Here is a 14,824-nt window from a genome sequence, read left to right as displayed (position 1 = left end):
AAAAAGTTCCAAGCAGTTATGGGATTGCCCGTGTTAATGCCTCATACATGTTCCCAACCCTCATTTTCCAGCTGATCATCACCAATCCCTAGAATGTTCTTCCTTCCTTGTATCCCCATTGGCCCTCAATTGATGCAGTGTCCCACCCAGCCTACCCCATTGGACCCTACCTTCCCTTACCCCACCTCTGCACCACTTTCTCCTGTACCCCTTGGACCCTAACCTCGACTCCTACCCCACATTTATACCCTGGATCTCCCAACATCTTGGTCTTTGACAACCAACTCTTACAAAGACCTTGTCCCCTTGGTTAGCGTGTTCAGATTTTTGGGCCTTGTCCCACATTTACTTCCACTATTATTCAAGTATTTTATGTTGCTAAGTCGTGGTCATCACACCACTCTTGTTTAATTTTTGCCACTAATATCAGAAGAACCCCAAAAAGTATTGTCAGGGGCCACCCTCACCCCGAGAGGCTGGGCGGGTCCGTGCGCACATCGCCAGCCCTGTGCAGAGAAACGCTGGGCAAGTGCACTGGCTTGGGCATGTGGTGCTGTTCCACGCCCTGCACGGCACCTGCAGAGCCCTGTTACCAGGGCAGAGTGGAACTGTGGGGTTTGGGACACTCTGGGGCACTTCCCTGGTACCTGGATAATGCGGTCCCCTTCCCGCAGCCGCCCGTCCTTCGCGGCGATGCTGTTGGGATCAATCTGCAAAACGAGAAAACTCTGAGCCCTCTGCAGGCTTGGCAGCTCACTATTTACTCCCCCTTATTTCCTGAGTGCTGCCTTTAATGCAAGGTTTTAGATTTAATTACGAGTTTTTTTCCCCAAACTGGCATAATTAATTTGAAATGGCTCTGCTGGGTGAAAAAATGTCGCTGTATAAAATGCGATTTTTTTCATGGAAAGGGACAAAGAGAGACAAATGGGCCCCAGATGTTTGCAAATAAAAGTGTGTGGGTTTTTTTTATAATTTATATTGTTTCAGGAATAATCAAGAATAAAAATTAAAGGGGGAATATATGAAAATACTCTGAAGGCATCATCTGAAATAGTACATTGTTAATATAATGAAATTTGACTTCAGTGGGAGCAGGACAGCACTCAGTTTGGAGAAAAGGAAAATAATTAGATTTCTTCCAATTACTGCATCTTGGCTGTTTATCCAACGTGGTACAAACAGAGGATGAATGTCTTAACTGCCCAACTATGCAGCTGAAAAGAGAAATGGTCTCTCATGGAAAGCAGCTCAATCTTACCTCACTCACATAAATACCCATGTCATCTTCATCATCTGTTCTGTAACAGACAGTGAGGCCAAGCTTGTCCTGGCTGTTCACTCTGTGTAAATCCACTTCCTGAGGTTAAAAAAAAAAAAAAAAAAAAAAAAAAAGGGAAAACACATTGTCAGTGAGACACCAGTGACTGATGGAAGCAATTTTTCAAATGCAATGAAAATATTTTGCTTAAGTGATATAGTGGATGTCTTTTCATTTCACTTGTAGACGAGGTTAACTTACCGAGCAAAACGTGATTATATGCAGACAATCAATACCTGGGACATTTTTGACCCTTCAATCAATAGGAAGTCATTTTGAGAATAGACCTTTTATTGATCTTAAGGAAGAAAAATTACCTATATTTCATGCAGTGGTAAGACTTCAAAGGCTAAAGTAGTTATAAAGTATGATTTCAATATTTGTCACAGCTGATACATATTTCCTAATAAACAGGGTAATTCTCTGGCTTTTCAGAAAAAACTATAATACTCTATCACTTTGAACTGTGTAATTTTCATGAAGTCATCTAATAAATTTCTCAAAAGTGTGACTGAAGATCAATATATTGTCAGCAAAGCATTCAGTATTGGTATTGGTAATAGAAACATAATAAGCATTTCAGTATTTTGCAAGTGTTTGGTTTGCAGGTCATTTTGGTTTTGTTAATCTCAGAGACATTTAACCCATCTTAAAAATGTATGTTCCTCCTCTGTGCTTTTTTTCCATGAGGAATTCCTGAGGGTTTTTTTTTTCTTTTCTGTGTTTGCTGTTGCTGTGTGACAGTGTTGTTGGGAAGGGCTGTAAAACCCAGGGAGATAGCCCCAGGCTGTGGGATGTTCCTGGTTCCTGTAGCATCTTTCAGTCCTGCCTTTTTGCTTCTGGAGGATATCCCTGGGGTTTAAGGTGTTTAATCAACTTATTGTGGCTGCTGTGCTGGTTCTGAGGATGCTGCCATGGGGAGGAAGGATTTTGCTGCACAGACAGAGGTGTGAAAGCACCTGGAGTTGTTTTTGTACTTCCTCAGGTGAGGGAGGGCAAGGTCCTGCTCCTCCTCAGGCCAGGCAGGATTTGGGCTCTGCCAAAGGGAAAAGTGACAAAGGGACACAGGAGTGTCCCAGCCCAGGGACCCTGTATTTGTGCTTGGTCCTGCCACTCCAGAGGAGAAGTCCTGATAACACAGCTCCTTTCTGACATCTCTGTTCCTGTGCCATTTGGAAGGGGCAAGACAATAAAACAAGCTGATATGAATAATTTATTGGTGTGTCTAGCTGACAGCTGCCAAGATCAGCAATCTCATGTTATTTACTTGTCAACATGTGTAATTTCTTTTTTTTTCCCCCCTAAAGAAGCGTAGCTGTAAATGTCAGTGACATTTCAGCTGGTATTTAAGTGGTTTCAATCAATAGTATCCATGGTGAACTGCTGTGCTCTTCCCCCCCTCTTTTGTTACTTAAAGGTTTGAGCACAATGTGTAATAGCAGGGTTTTCTTCAGATTTCTAAAGCTTTGGAGCTTTCTAGAGAGGAGATGGAGATTCTTCAGATGAAAGATGAGACAAAGTGGATTCAGGTCTGATCTCAGCTGATCCTGGATTTACCCTTGGAGTGAACTGGGAATTTGTGGACTGAGCCTAATTCAGGCCCAGAACAATTCCCATATTCCCTCTATATTTCAACAAAAAAAAGTTTCATTATCTTCAGGAGTGCTTTTCTATACTTTGTTGATTTGTAAACGTGGCAAGAAATTTGTGTTGTGGCTCATTCTACTGCTTGCCACACTGGTAGTGAAAAAAAAAAAGTTAAAAAAGCCCCACAAAACCAAACAAATATATGGTGACTTTGGCCATTGCTTGAACAAATCCTGTGAAACTACAAACTCTTGGAAGTGGAAGGAAAAGAGGGAGCAAGCTGTTATTTCCATTCTTACTTGCCACATGTTTTGACTAACAATAGATGTTCTTCCAACACTGTATAACTATTAAGGGTATCATAATTTAAAATAAAGTATGGGTTTATATTGAAATTGTACCATCTGAGATATCACCTGTGATATACTGGAAGGTAATAAATCATCATCTTATAAATTAAATAATATATGTTTTGAAAGGAAAAGAGCTATCTGTTGTTTAAAAACACACTCAGAAATAAAGCAGCAAAAAAATGCTAGAGCAGAAAAAAAATTTATAGAGCAGGTGTTTAGAACCTGAATTTTTATGAGTAATTAGTTGACAGACTTATTCATGGGTACAATCCCTCTAGTCCTTGGTAGGAAGAGAGAAAGTGGATTTGATGCTACCCAAATATGATAATTTTATGAACTTAAACATAGGAACAGCTGCTTTCTAAGGGCCTTTGTCTCAGTAAAGTTTTAATATAATCATAAAGGTTTGAAATATTTGAGAGATAAAAGTGTGCAATTCCAGTTGGAGTTGAAGAATCAACACCAGAGTCTTCAAAGCAAAGGTTATTTTTCATATTCAGAGGCAAGTCTGTGTAATGCAGAGATACATGAAAGGGGAAAATGGAAAACTGGCACCTGCAGGTACAGGTATTATGGCAGCTTGGGTAATTGTACCAGGAATTAATTAAACAGAGGAAAACTAATATGGACCTGGAGAACTTTAAAGGTGTAAATCCCTGTGTTTGCAATGCCCCAGGATTTGCCATTTTTGACAGTCCTGTCTCAGGGCTGCAATCCTGGGCAGTGCAAGGGACACACGGAGGTGATTCCACCCCTGTCTGCACCCACAGAAAGCAGCAGGCAGAGTGTGGGAAGGCTGGGGCTGGGTTAGTACCATAAATGTGAAAATTCCATCCATGAGACTTTTCACACTCACAGATAATTCAAATCTGCTCCTTCAGATCAGGTAAAAGTGACATTTTGAGAGACGTTCAAAGGAGGATTTGGATGCTCTTTCAGAATAGTCTGTGCAAGAGAAGTGTCTGAAAGATTATTGGCTCCTGATCAAATGCAGAGCCAAGGAGGGCTCACAGAGCTGGTTGCTGAAATCCATCTGGCATTTGCAGCAAGGCAAGAAGAAATGAACATGCCCTGTGACATTATACCTGCAACCACTCATCAAAATGAATTAGGAGCAAGTGATAATAGTAAATTAACCTCTATAAGCTCAGAAGATCCTTCATTTGCAGAGGATTATTGAATTATTGTACAGCTGATTTAGAATTATGGCCTGCCTGCAAATTTATAAAAATCAGAGTTCTTTCTCTAACAAGACAGAAATGAGCAGTAGAGATCTGAAATGACAGCCATGAGTAAAAATAGTTCAGTCACTCAGAAAACCTCATCCACAGCTTGCATGATAAGTGCTCTGTCCTTCTCCCTCTCTCTGTAAGGTGGGATGAGTTTTTTTCTGTGCTGACCTCTGCCATACCTGAGCAGCAGGACCCCCTTTTTTGCTCTTCCATTAATAGGTTTCACACAGAAAATAACGTCAGGGAAATAAATATAAAGGATTATTTACTTTGATACTGCATCAGGCCCTCTTGCTACTTTTTGGCAACTACAGCAGGAGGGAAAATCTTGTTCATGCTTTCTTTAACCTAAGAAAGTAATCTTTACATTTGTATTTTCATATCAAAGTGCTTTCAACTGTGCTTTTCAACACAGGTAAATGGAAAAAAAAAAATCCCACCCCTTCCCTTTTCAAAAGGGAAAATGCTATCAACCAGATTTTCTTTCCAAAATTCTCTGCTCTAGAGAAGGTTTCTGTGGCAGCCCAGCTCAGTGATGGGAATTCTCTGTCAGAGCACAGAGGCTGGACCAGCTTTAGTCCCCAGTGGTGCTGGGGAAGGCTGAAGAAAAGTGTTTCTCACCCTGCTGAAAAGGGGTTTGGGATGGCTGAGTGAGATAAGCTGGAGGATGCCCAGGCTGTGTGCCAAGCAGATGGGCACAGCTCCACAACTCAGACCTTTCTCACACACACTGGGTGCTGAGGCCAGGCTGGGAGCCCCCAGAGAGCCAGATGAAACATTTCACCACCTCTGCGTTTGCTCCAGACAAAGAACATACAAATATTTGTGTCAGAAAGTGCAGCTGTGAAGCTTTTTAAACCTTCCCATATTCAGTCACTGCCTGAAGCAGCCCTGCTCGGGTGCAGCTCTTTGTATTCTGAGACACAGCAACGCCTTGAGAAGCTCCTGATCAGTGCAACTCCCTGCAGAGCTGGAGTTCTCATAGGGAAGAAATATATTCACATAAAAGATGCTTTGAAAGGCTTTGCAAACCAGGGTGGAATAAAAATTGCAGAGTGCCTGTGATGGAGCTTTCCAATCCCCGTGCTCAGAGTCGCCTCTCGCCTCCCTTGCAAACATTGCTGGAGAAGTAAAAGAAAAGTTTCAGCTGAAGTAGCAAAGTACAGCAAAGGGGAGAGATTGAAACCCTGGTACTCAGCTTTTACTCATGGTTTCCTAAAAGCACTGGAGTATTAATTTCAGGTCTTGAATCACTTTTTTTGTGCTCAGTGTGTTCATCTTTTGCTGATCAGCTGTTGTGGTTTAAGCTGGGAGCACTGGGAGCTGTGCACTGGGTGGGATAAACCCCTTTGAAGGAATTTGGTGTCCTCCTTCCACCTTTTGGCATCATTTCTGCATTTGCTTCATTTCTGTCCAAGACCGAGTGAGAATATCAGAGGGAAATTTCTCAGCAGTAGCAAACATTTAATGTAATTTTTATTTCCAAGCTTCACTGACTCTCAACTAACCATTCAGTTGAGTTCAGTTACTTTCTTAGAAAGAAAGACCTACATACAAGCTGCATATTGGGAAGGGTGAAGACAGAAAGTCAAATGGGAGGGAACAGGCCCCTTTTTGATGTACAATGTTCTCCTTTGTAATGTGAGAAAGTTCCACTGAGAGAGCCCTGGCTTGGGCTGTGTCTGACAGCTGGACAGACTTGTTTGAATAAACATATTAATGCATAACACTGCTGGGGAATCCTGGAGTGACATTATTCTTCCTTTATGAGCCTGAAATGACTCCTAGCTGGGCCTCCATGAAGAATGAATGCACTTTTAATTTATAATAAAATAGGAGTTGGCGATTTAGTTCCTCTTTACTTGTGGCATGGAAACTTCAAAAGAAAAGAAATGGTATTTATTTATTTTTGTAGCAGAGAATACATGGCAGTTACCTCTGAGTCATCAATTTTAAGACAAATGTTGAGATAAAACCGAGAATACAATTTTGGCACCTCAGCATTACTGCCAGCATAAATTCCTTCCTATGGATATTTACATTGGAGGCTTGTTGCAAACTTGGCTGTTTCACCTTTTTTGTCTTGTTTGCTTGTTACAAATCACTAACCAGTCAGTCATAGACCATAAAAGTTTAGATGAGGAGCTTCTGATTTAAATTCAAAGCACATTTTATGGACACAGAAACCCAGAAGGCTGACTTGATGGCTTTCTCACTTTCGACATTCCTGCTGCAGTCAATGAAACAGTGCCTTTGTGGTCTTTTAAAACATATCTATCAAAAGGCAAACAAAAAAGCAACCAGCCAGTTGAGTCCCTGTTAGCACTTTGACCTTACCATTGATCATAGTCTTTACAATTCCAACAGGAATCTTTAGTGGTTTTTAAGAAATACTATTAGGCTACAGAGACTTTCCTAATGTTCATCTGCCTGTGTTACTGAGCTGATCACCTTTTGCCATCAAGTACTATATCAATGTCAAAATTATTAATGTTGTGGTTTAAGGCATATTAAGGTTTGGCTACTGGAGTACGTGTGTTTAAACTCAACCAGCTCAACTGGTTGACCTTCTAATGGAAGCATTATAATTTATCCACAATATTAGATTTCCTAAAAAGTAGATTTTGGAACGATACTGGTAAAAAAATGTTGGTTTGTTCTACATTTTCCTTTGAGACTGAAATCTAGATGGTATTTGTTTTTATTAAAGAGAAAAAAAAAAGGGCCCTTGTTTGAAAAGTAAGGCCTTGAAGTCCACTAAGTAGCATTTGTTTTACTGGCACTTTGATTTTATCCTGCCTTTGATTTACGTTTGTATACAGAGATGAATTGCTACCAGATCTGGAGAATTTGAGAACAGCTTGCAAACTTTTTATGGGGTTTTAGTCCTTGATCCTGCAAACACTTTTATAGAAGGAAACAACCTGGTGCTCATAGAATGAGTGAACTCTGCTCCCACTGAAGCTGTTGATAGATCTGCACTGATTTCAGCAGAGCTTCAGGCAGGTCAGCCCTGCTTGCTTTGACAAATTGGTGTTAGCAGGACCAGGATCTAAGAAATCAGAAGTGCAAGACAGCTAAGGGTATAAAATATTCTCTTACTGATAATCTTGGATGGATCAGCTGGGTCAGACCTTGCTAGAACTACTGGGATACTTTGCTACTATTTATTACAAATAACTAAAACCACTTCACTGGGTCAGTACTGCTTAAGTATCTTGCAGAACCCCACAATTTCTGTGCTGCACCTTGAATGGTTGGGAGCAGGTTATTAAAATTAGGAAAGAGAAAACTCAAGATGGACTTTTGATGGGATTTACAAGCACTGAAACCAAAAGTGATTGTTAAAGATTTGGCAGGGAAAAGGACTTGCATACCTTCATGACTGGTTGAACTTTTATTATCTGTAATTTCATATGTATATATATGTCACTTAAGTAATGAAAAAGGGAGGAATAACTCAGTATAGTGGTAAATCTATCCTAGCCTCGTCTTGTAAATTTAACATACTTCAAAATTATATTATCAAGAACATCTGTTTCTCAGTCACGAAATATTTAAGGGAAACTCACACATTTTTACTGTGGTTATGTGGAACAGGCCCTGCCACTCAGCAGAGCCTTTCAGTAAGTCTAAATCAGCACACTTACACAGAATTTAATTAAAGGAATCAATGACTTCATTATTTATGTTAATTTGTTAGTTGAAAATCAGCAGCTCCTGGCTCACAGTTCAATGGAGTGATAAAGGTATCAGCAACTAGTGAACAGTGTTATCACAAATATCTACTTTGGAAAAGTCTTTTCACTTTACACAATTCAAACATCTTGAGGTGCACATGGAAATGAAATAGTTACTCAGATTAAATACCTCTAATTCCAACTCATCCCGGTCCATTTCTTGATGAATTCCTCCCATGTAGTCATTTGGGTCATAGTATTCATGCACGGATGGATGACTGGAAAAAAAAAAGGTATTTTTTAGGACAGCACTCAGGACTTTAGTGGAACTTGTTAATGCATTCCAAGCTTGTAGGGAGATGATGGACTGACCCCCACACTGAGGAGCTGCATGTGGTTAATTCTATAAGCTACACCACTTACCCCAGTAAGTGTTTTAAATGAAAATTCCATGTATTGTAGGAGGAGAGCCTGCTGCTTTTTACTGCTTGAGCTCTCCCACACTTCCAGTGCCTTTACTTTGGAAGGTGTAGGCAGTGTAATGCTCTTGTGATCACTGTTTTCTGTGCTGGGTTGTTTTATCTGCAGTGAAAGCAAACTCCCTTTAATTCTCTGTTAACTAGATACATGTCTGAGGCTATTTATGTAACAGCATCTGCTAATTGGCGTGGGTAGTCAAGTTGTGAGAGGCAGGTGAGATAAATCTGAATGGAATTGGGAGAAGTGAGAGGAAACACCAGGAGAAAATGACTGATTTCAGGTGCTGGGTGACAGCACAGCCAGAGGGCTGAGTGTGAGAAGGGCTGTGGGGAACACCAACAGCTGCACTCACAGCAAGGGCACTGGTGATGCACAGCTGCATCTGTCCAGTGATTCAGCAGCAACAGGAAATTGGTAGAGCTCAACTGGGATAATGCAGGCACGTTGCAACCTAAATCCCAGAATGATAAACTCATGGAGCAGTTTGGGGTGGAAGGCTCCTCAAGGAAAATCTCCACCTTCCACTGGACCAGGTGGCTCCAACCTGGCCTTGGACACTTGCAGGGATGGGACAGCCACAGCTGCTCTGGGCAGCCTGTGCCAGAGCCTCACATTTCCTAAATGATTCATCAGGAATTAATCTTTGCCATTTTCTAAGTGTAACTGGTTTTGTAGTTGGCAAGTCAGAGGTACCAAAAGCCCCCACTGCAGATGAGGTTGGGAGGTGCAGTGTTGAGCCCCCAGGAATAATCACATCCTCCCCACAGGCTCCAAGCCTGCTGTGTGCTCACTGCAAGCTCAAAGCTCCAGCCTTTTGTCAAGCATTTCCACTAAATCCTGCTGCTGTGCTCGAGTTTTCAATGGGCTGGGAATAGGTGGCCGTGCTGGAGCATCCACCCTTCAAGTACCAGCAGAGAGTCATGAGAGGAGCAGACACACACAGGGACAGGTGCTGGCTCAGTTGTGAGAGTTAATGCTGCAGGATCAGTGCTGCTTGCAGCCAAACCCTGTTTCCCAGCAGGGATGTCTGGAGAGGTGCACTGGGAGTGTGGCTGCACACCAGTGCTGCCTCTCACCTCAAAACCAAGAATTGCTGTGGCTGGATGGACCAGAGCAGCCACACAGAGCAACTGAGAGGGTCAGAATCCATCCTCCCATCCCTGCCATGCCCATCTCCCCGTGGGGATGGTGGCAGGAGGACAGGCAATCTGCAGGGCTCCCTGGGGAGCTGCTCTGCTCTCCAGCAGCCTGGGAGGGCGGGGTGTGCGCCAGGAGATAATTGTCATTTGTATTTGTAAGTACAAAAGCATCAAATTACCATTAACAATAATTAAAATTTGATTCCAAAACATCCATGACAACACTGGTAAGTCATTTTAGTCCCAGAAAATAACTTATTTGAGTAACAGCGCTGCAGGGTTATAATAAAGTAATTAATACACTGGAACAGAATGGAGCAGCTCTTAGCATTACACAATTTATGGCAGCCATAAAAAATAAAGTTAAAACATAAGCAACCCAAAGAGGCAGCGAGAGGAATTACAAAATGCAATAACTTTATCCATCAAATGCCAGCAAAAAAAAATGAGCTTTGTGAGGCCGTGTTGTGACTCAGTGGCATTACTCATGTGAGTAATGTCCCACTAATGTGTAGGAAAAATGAAATTGCTGTGAGTTATGGCTCAGTGGTGGAGGAATCCTGGCTACTCCTGGGAGTACATGTTCACCAGCAAGGGAGGTGAGGCTGTGAACTGCTGGAACCCTGGAAACTGAGAATTTTAGACTTTCTGTGCTAACAGATGCTGACCCCCAAGAAAACACTGCTTTTGACCTGAGGCAGTGGAAAAGGCTTCAAAAACTAAATAATAAAACTGGAATCACAAATATGCAGTTTGAATGGAAGTGTGTAATATCACATAGTGGAAAACTTAAAATTTTAAGGTTCTGAAATATAAGAATGTATATGAAGCAAGATAAAAGTTTTAAGGCAGAAATTTGTCTTTCTTCTTCACCTTCTTCTTCATGGGTATGGGTAATTTTGTGTAATTAGATAAAAAAGTCCACATTGCAAACCACAAACTTAGTTCTTAAGTTAAAAATAAAAATAATCTAAGTAGCTTTTCTTAATTAAACAGTTGACCCTTAAAAGACCTTGTAAAAAAAAAAAAAAAAGTCTCAATTTTTAGCTTGTTAGCTTGTATAACTCACAGTTTACAGAACTATAATATAAATAAGAATTAATAAACATCTAAGCCCGAACAAGAAATGCCATCCCACACATTTAACCCCAACCCTAGCAAAAAGAAAACACAATAACATAAATAAATAAATAATGAATAAAATAATTATTTTATACTATACCTATTAAAGAATTATATAAAAAATTATATATATTTAGTCATATATAATATATATAGTATATATAATTATATGTAATTATAGATATATTATATAATATATATTATATATAACATGTTATATATTATATATTATATATTATATATGATATATTATATATTAATTATATATTATATATTATATATATACATTATATATACATATGTATATAATATAATGTATCTATTACATATTTTTATATATAATATACCATATACAATATACCATATATACATGATATATATATATACACATTATATATATGTATATATACAGTATATATACAGTAAATATACAGTATATATACCATATATATACCATATATACTATATACTATATACTATATACTATATACTATATAATATATATAAAATGTATATAATGTATAGATTTAGTTATATATATATTTATATATATTTATATCTAATTAAATAATTATAATTATATTATTTATATAATTTTATACTAAATAATAGTAAATGAACAATAAATCCAGCACAGAAAGTGGTGACTTTCTGGAGCCCAGGGGTTTCTGGGGCTGACAGAAGCATGGCTTACTCCTCAGGCAGCAGGTAGGGCTCCAGCACGGGGCCGGGCGAGCCCATCTTGCTCAGGGCCAGGATGTGCTGGAAGGTGATGTCGGTCTGGGTGCCCACATCCACCAGCTGCGGCTCGTGGGCGCTGGGGAAGCCCTTGGGGCGCGGGGCTCTCCTCAGCACCTGCACCACGATGGGCTCCTTGGCCGTCTTGAACGCCTCCACCGCCTGCTCGTGCGTGGCTTTGGATAGATCCTTCCCATTGACCTGCGGGAGAAAGGGCAGAGCTGTCAGGGACACGGCAAACCAGCCCTTCAGTCTGAGCTTTCTGTATGCTCCAGACTCTGCACTGCATCAGTGTGTGACTCTGAACTCCATGTAAAGTGTCCCAGGTTCTCCTCCCAGCTCAGCACACACAACAATCCTTGTCCAGCCCAGAACCAAGGACAGGCTGCAGCTCCAGCCCCAAAAAGTGCAAACAGAGAGAACTGGGGAGAGAATGTGGGAGGGTGGGACTGCAGAGCCTGGAGCTGGGGTTGGACAGTGAACCCCAGTGTGGAAATGGAGCAAAACTGATAAAACTCATGACCCACCATCTATCTTGGGTTCATTTTGGATCCATCCTGGGTGCAGCCATGGCCAGGCTCTTGCACTGCCCAAGGTGAATCCTTTGAAGGGCTTTGAATAAATCCCTGCTTTATTCCTTTAACTGTCCAGCCTCTGCTCCAGGTCAGCCTCTTTAGGTATCACCAAGGTATGAGCAGCCAGGAATGATCCCTACAATCTTGTGCATCTCTCATTTTCCCTTTTCTCTACAGTAACTTTACAATTCCTCTGCTCTGCCTTTTATTTTGATAGATTTTACTGGACTTGCTCTTTGAGGTGAAGCACAAACCAGCACCCCATTTGTTTGAGATTAGAAATCCCTCAGCCCTTGTTCAAACACAACAAGTTATTGATTCTCCTGCAGTTTTTCTAGTTTTGGTTTGCTTTTTTGACTCTTCACCTTTCTGCTGAACAAAACCAAAACTACAAAACTATGTGTTTGTGTCTGATAAACAATTTTTCAGATGAAACATGATGGTAGTACTCAGTCATAGCAATAAAAAACTCAATTTTAGAGAAGTGGATAGAAATAACACAGGACATTCCAGGCCATGGAATTGGGGGGCTGAGAAGAGAATTCCCACACTGCACTAAGTGTTTATTCACATTAAAGTAAGTGGGGCACCTGAATGAGAACATTACTCAGCACAATAACTGAATTTAGCCCATGCTTAACATATTGCCCAAGGTAAAAAGCTGGCTGATATAAAGAGGGTTAACTTGAGTGCAGAATAGATGGGAAAGGCTAAATTTCTGCTGAATTACCTCGTGCAATTAACACTTTTTCCTGCTGTCATCTTGGGTTTGCCTTGGAGAGGTGATGACACCTGGATTTTTGTGAAGCCAGCTGAGAGGGGAAGGTGTTAGCACGACATTTACATCACACAAACACTTGCACTGCACACGAGTGCTCCCAGTAATGCACAGCATGTAAAGTTTGGCCTGGTCAAATTAAATATCATTAACTCGCCCAATTGAGCAGATTACTTCAAAACAGTTTGTACAGCTGTAAAATTAGGTTCAGTGTAATGTTTTCTCTGGAAAAAGGAAATGCTGATTATGGTTTGAGTTTTATTATTTGCTACAAATTAAATGTTGCACATTTTACAGTGTGCATCCTAATTTTTTTGTTTTTTTTTTTTGATACGACTAAACCCAACAAGCAATCAAAATAGAAGAATCTAAATTGCAATGTATAATGTTTTTCAAAAATGTGCTCAGAATAACTCTTGAGTAGGAAACTATTTATGAAGATCCTTTCTCCATCTTTATAATAAGACCTGGTAAAATCCTGCAAAGGCTGAGAAAATGAGATTTCCAGCTCATTCCCAAATGCTGCAATGAACCTGGATTACAGACAGTTTAGTACAGGCCTGCATTTTAATTTAGGTTCCTTAGGACACTTTTATTTCTGCAAATCCATGGGCTGGCATCCTCTTTGTGTTCTCCAATGCAATTGTTACATAAATAATCATAACTTCAAGGACAGGTTGATGTCATGCAGGGAACAGGCAGTAGTAGCTGGACTGTGTCATAAATTCTTACTACAGGAATTATTTCCAAGTAGTTTCCTGACTATGTTGTCTGCAAACTGATAATGCCATGAGAAAGAAAAGGTGCTGCACAGCCAGGAAGAAGGACAGATTTAAAAACTGGGGTGATGAGCCAGCTAAATTTGAATCTAAACCCTCTCCTGCTGCAGAGGGAGAAAAGGCAGAAGAGGTTTGTGACTTTCTGGCATTCAGCTTTCAGTTGGTAAATTGGTAACTCTACAGGCAGAACTGCATTTGATGTGTGTACAGATTTAAAGCATGGGTTTGATAAGATGGCAATGATTACAGTGAAATGAAGGCATAAGTCACTGTACTGCTGTTGTTAGGGGTTTCTTAACCCATTTCAAATACATGGTTGGGGATTTTGCCTTTAAAAGTTGATATTTCTCTGAACTGTGGCAGCACCCACCCATGTTAGGCAAACAATCCCCTGGACAGTGGCTGCCCACATGATGAATGGTTCTGGGGCCAGCCTGTGGGTCCCTTCCAAGAGGCTGATTCCTCAGCCCCAGCTGGGTGCAATCCTTTCAGCTCTGCAGGCTCCTGCTCTGCTCAGCAGCCTTGGCCACTGTGGTGGAAGCTGATCTGAGACACAACTGCCCTAACAAATGATAAAAAGCAAAAACCTGCTTCAAAGTGCTTTACAGCAGGGAATTCCATTCCTGAATCTGGCTCCTAAAAAACCTGCAGTAAGTGCCATGATATGTGGTAAATACTGAGCAGTGAATAGTTTGTAATTGCTTTTTTGTTAAGCATTTCCCATCTCAGCACACCAATAATAAAGGGAAATGAGGAATGGCAGTGCTAAATATTTGGATAATAAAAAGCAGTAATTCCCAAGTCTGCTTATGCATAACAGAGATAAATTGCTTTTTAGTCTAGAAAAAGTAGCAGGTACTGGTATTTTATTTTTAGTAGCACAAAAATGATGCAGAGGAGAAATATACTGGGGTGATCTCAATGGCCTGATTTCTGGTGTCTGTGTAGAGTCTGTACTTGTGGCTAATCCTGAGTATAGCAAATAGGTGATACTAATAGGCTTAGTTTCTATCTGGAAAATTTTCTACAATTGACAAATA

At 40.6% G+C, this 14,824-nt stretch overlaps 1 protein-coding gene across 1 annotated transcript in view; it reads right to left on the bottom strand.

Moving 5' to 3' along the window:
- Window positions 1-14,824, bottom strand: part of PDZRN3 (PDZ domain containing ring finger 3) — a 129,381-nt gene that overhangs the window by 4,820 nt on the left and 109,737 nt on the right. The window contains exons 4-7 of the mRNA XM_056501698.1: window positions 11,609-11,853; window positions 8,364-8,451; window positions 1,262-1,360; window positions 648-710 (exon numbers count right to left, since the gene is read on the bottom strand). Of these exons, the coding sequence (XP_056357673.1) occupies window positions 648-710; window positions 1,262-1,360; window positions 8,364-8,451; window positions 11,609-11,853 (495 nt within the window). The remainder of the gene's footprint in view (window positions 1-647; window positions 711-1,261; window positions 1,361-8,363; window positions 8,452-11,608; window positions 11,854-14,824) is intronic.

This window comes from Oenanthe melanoleuca, chromosome 12, assembly GCF_029582105.1.
Source record: "Oenanthe melanoleuca isolate GR-GAL-2019-014 chromosome 12, OMel1.0, whole genome shotgun sequence".
Classification (NCBI taxonomy): Eukaryota; Metazoa; Chordata; class Aves; order Passeriformes; family Muscicapidae; genus Oenanthe; species Oenanthe melanoleuca.
Note: the sequence above shows the minus strand (reverse complement) of the source record. Positions and strands in the feature narration are given on the sequence as shown.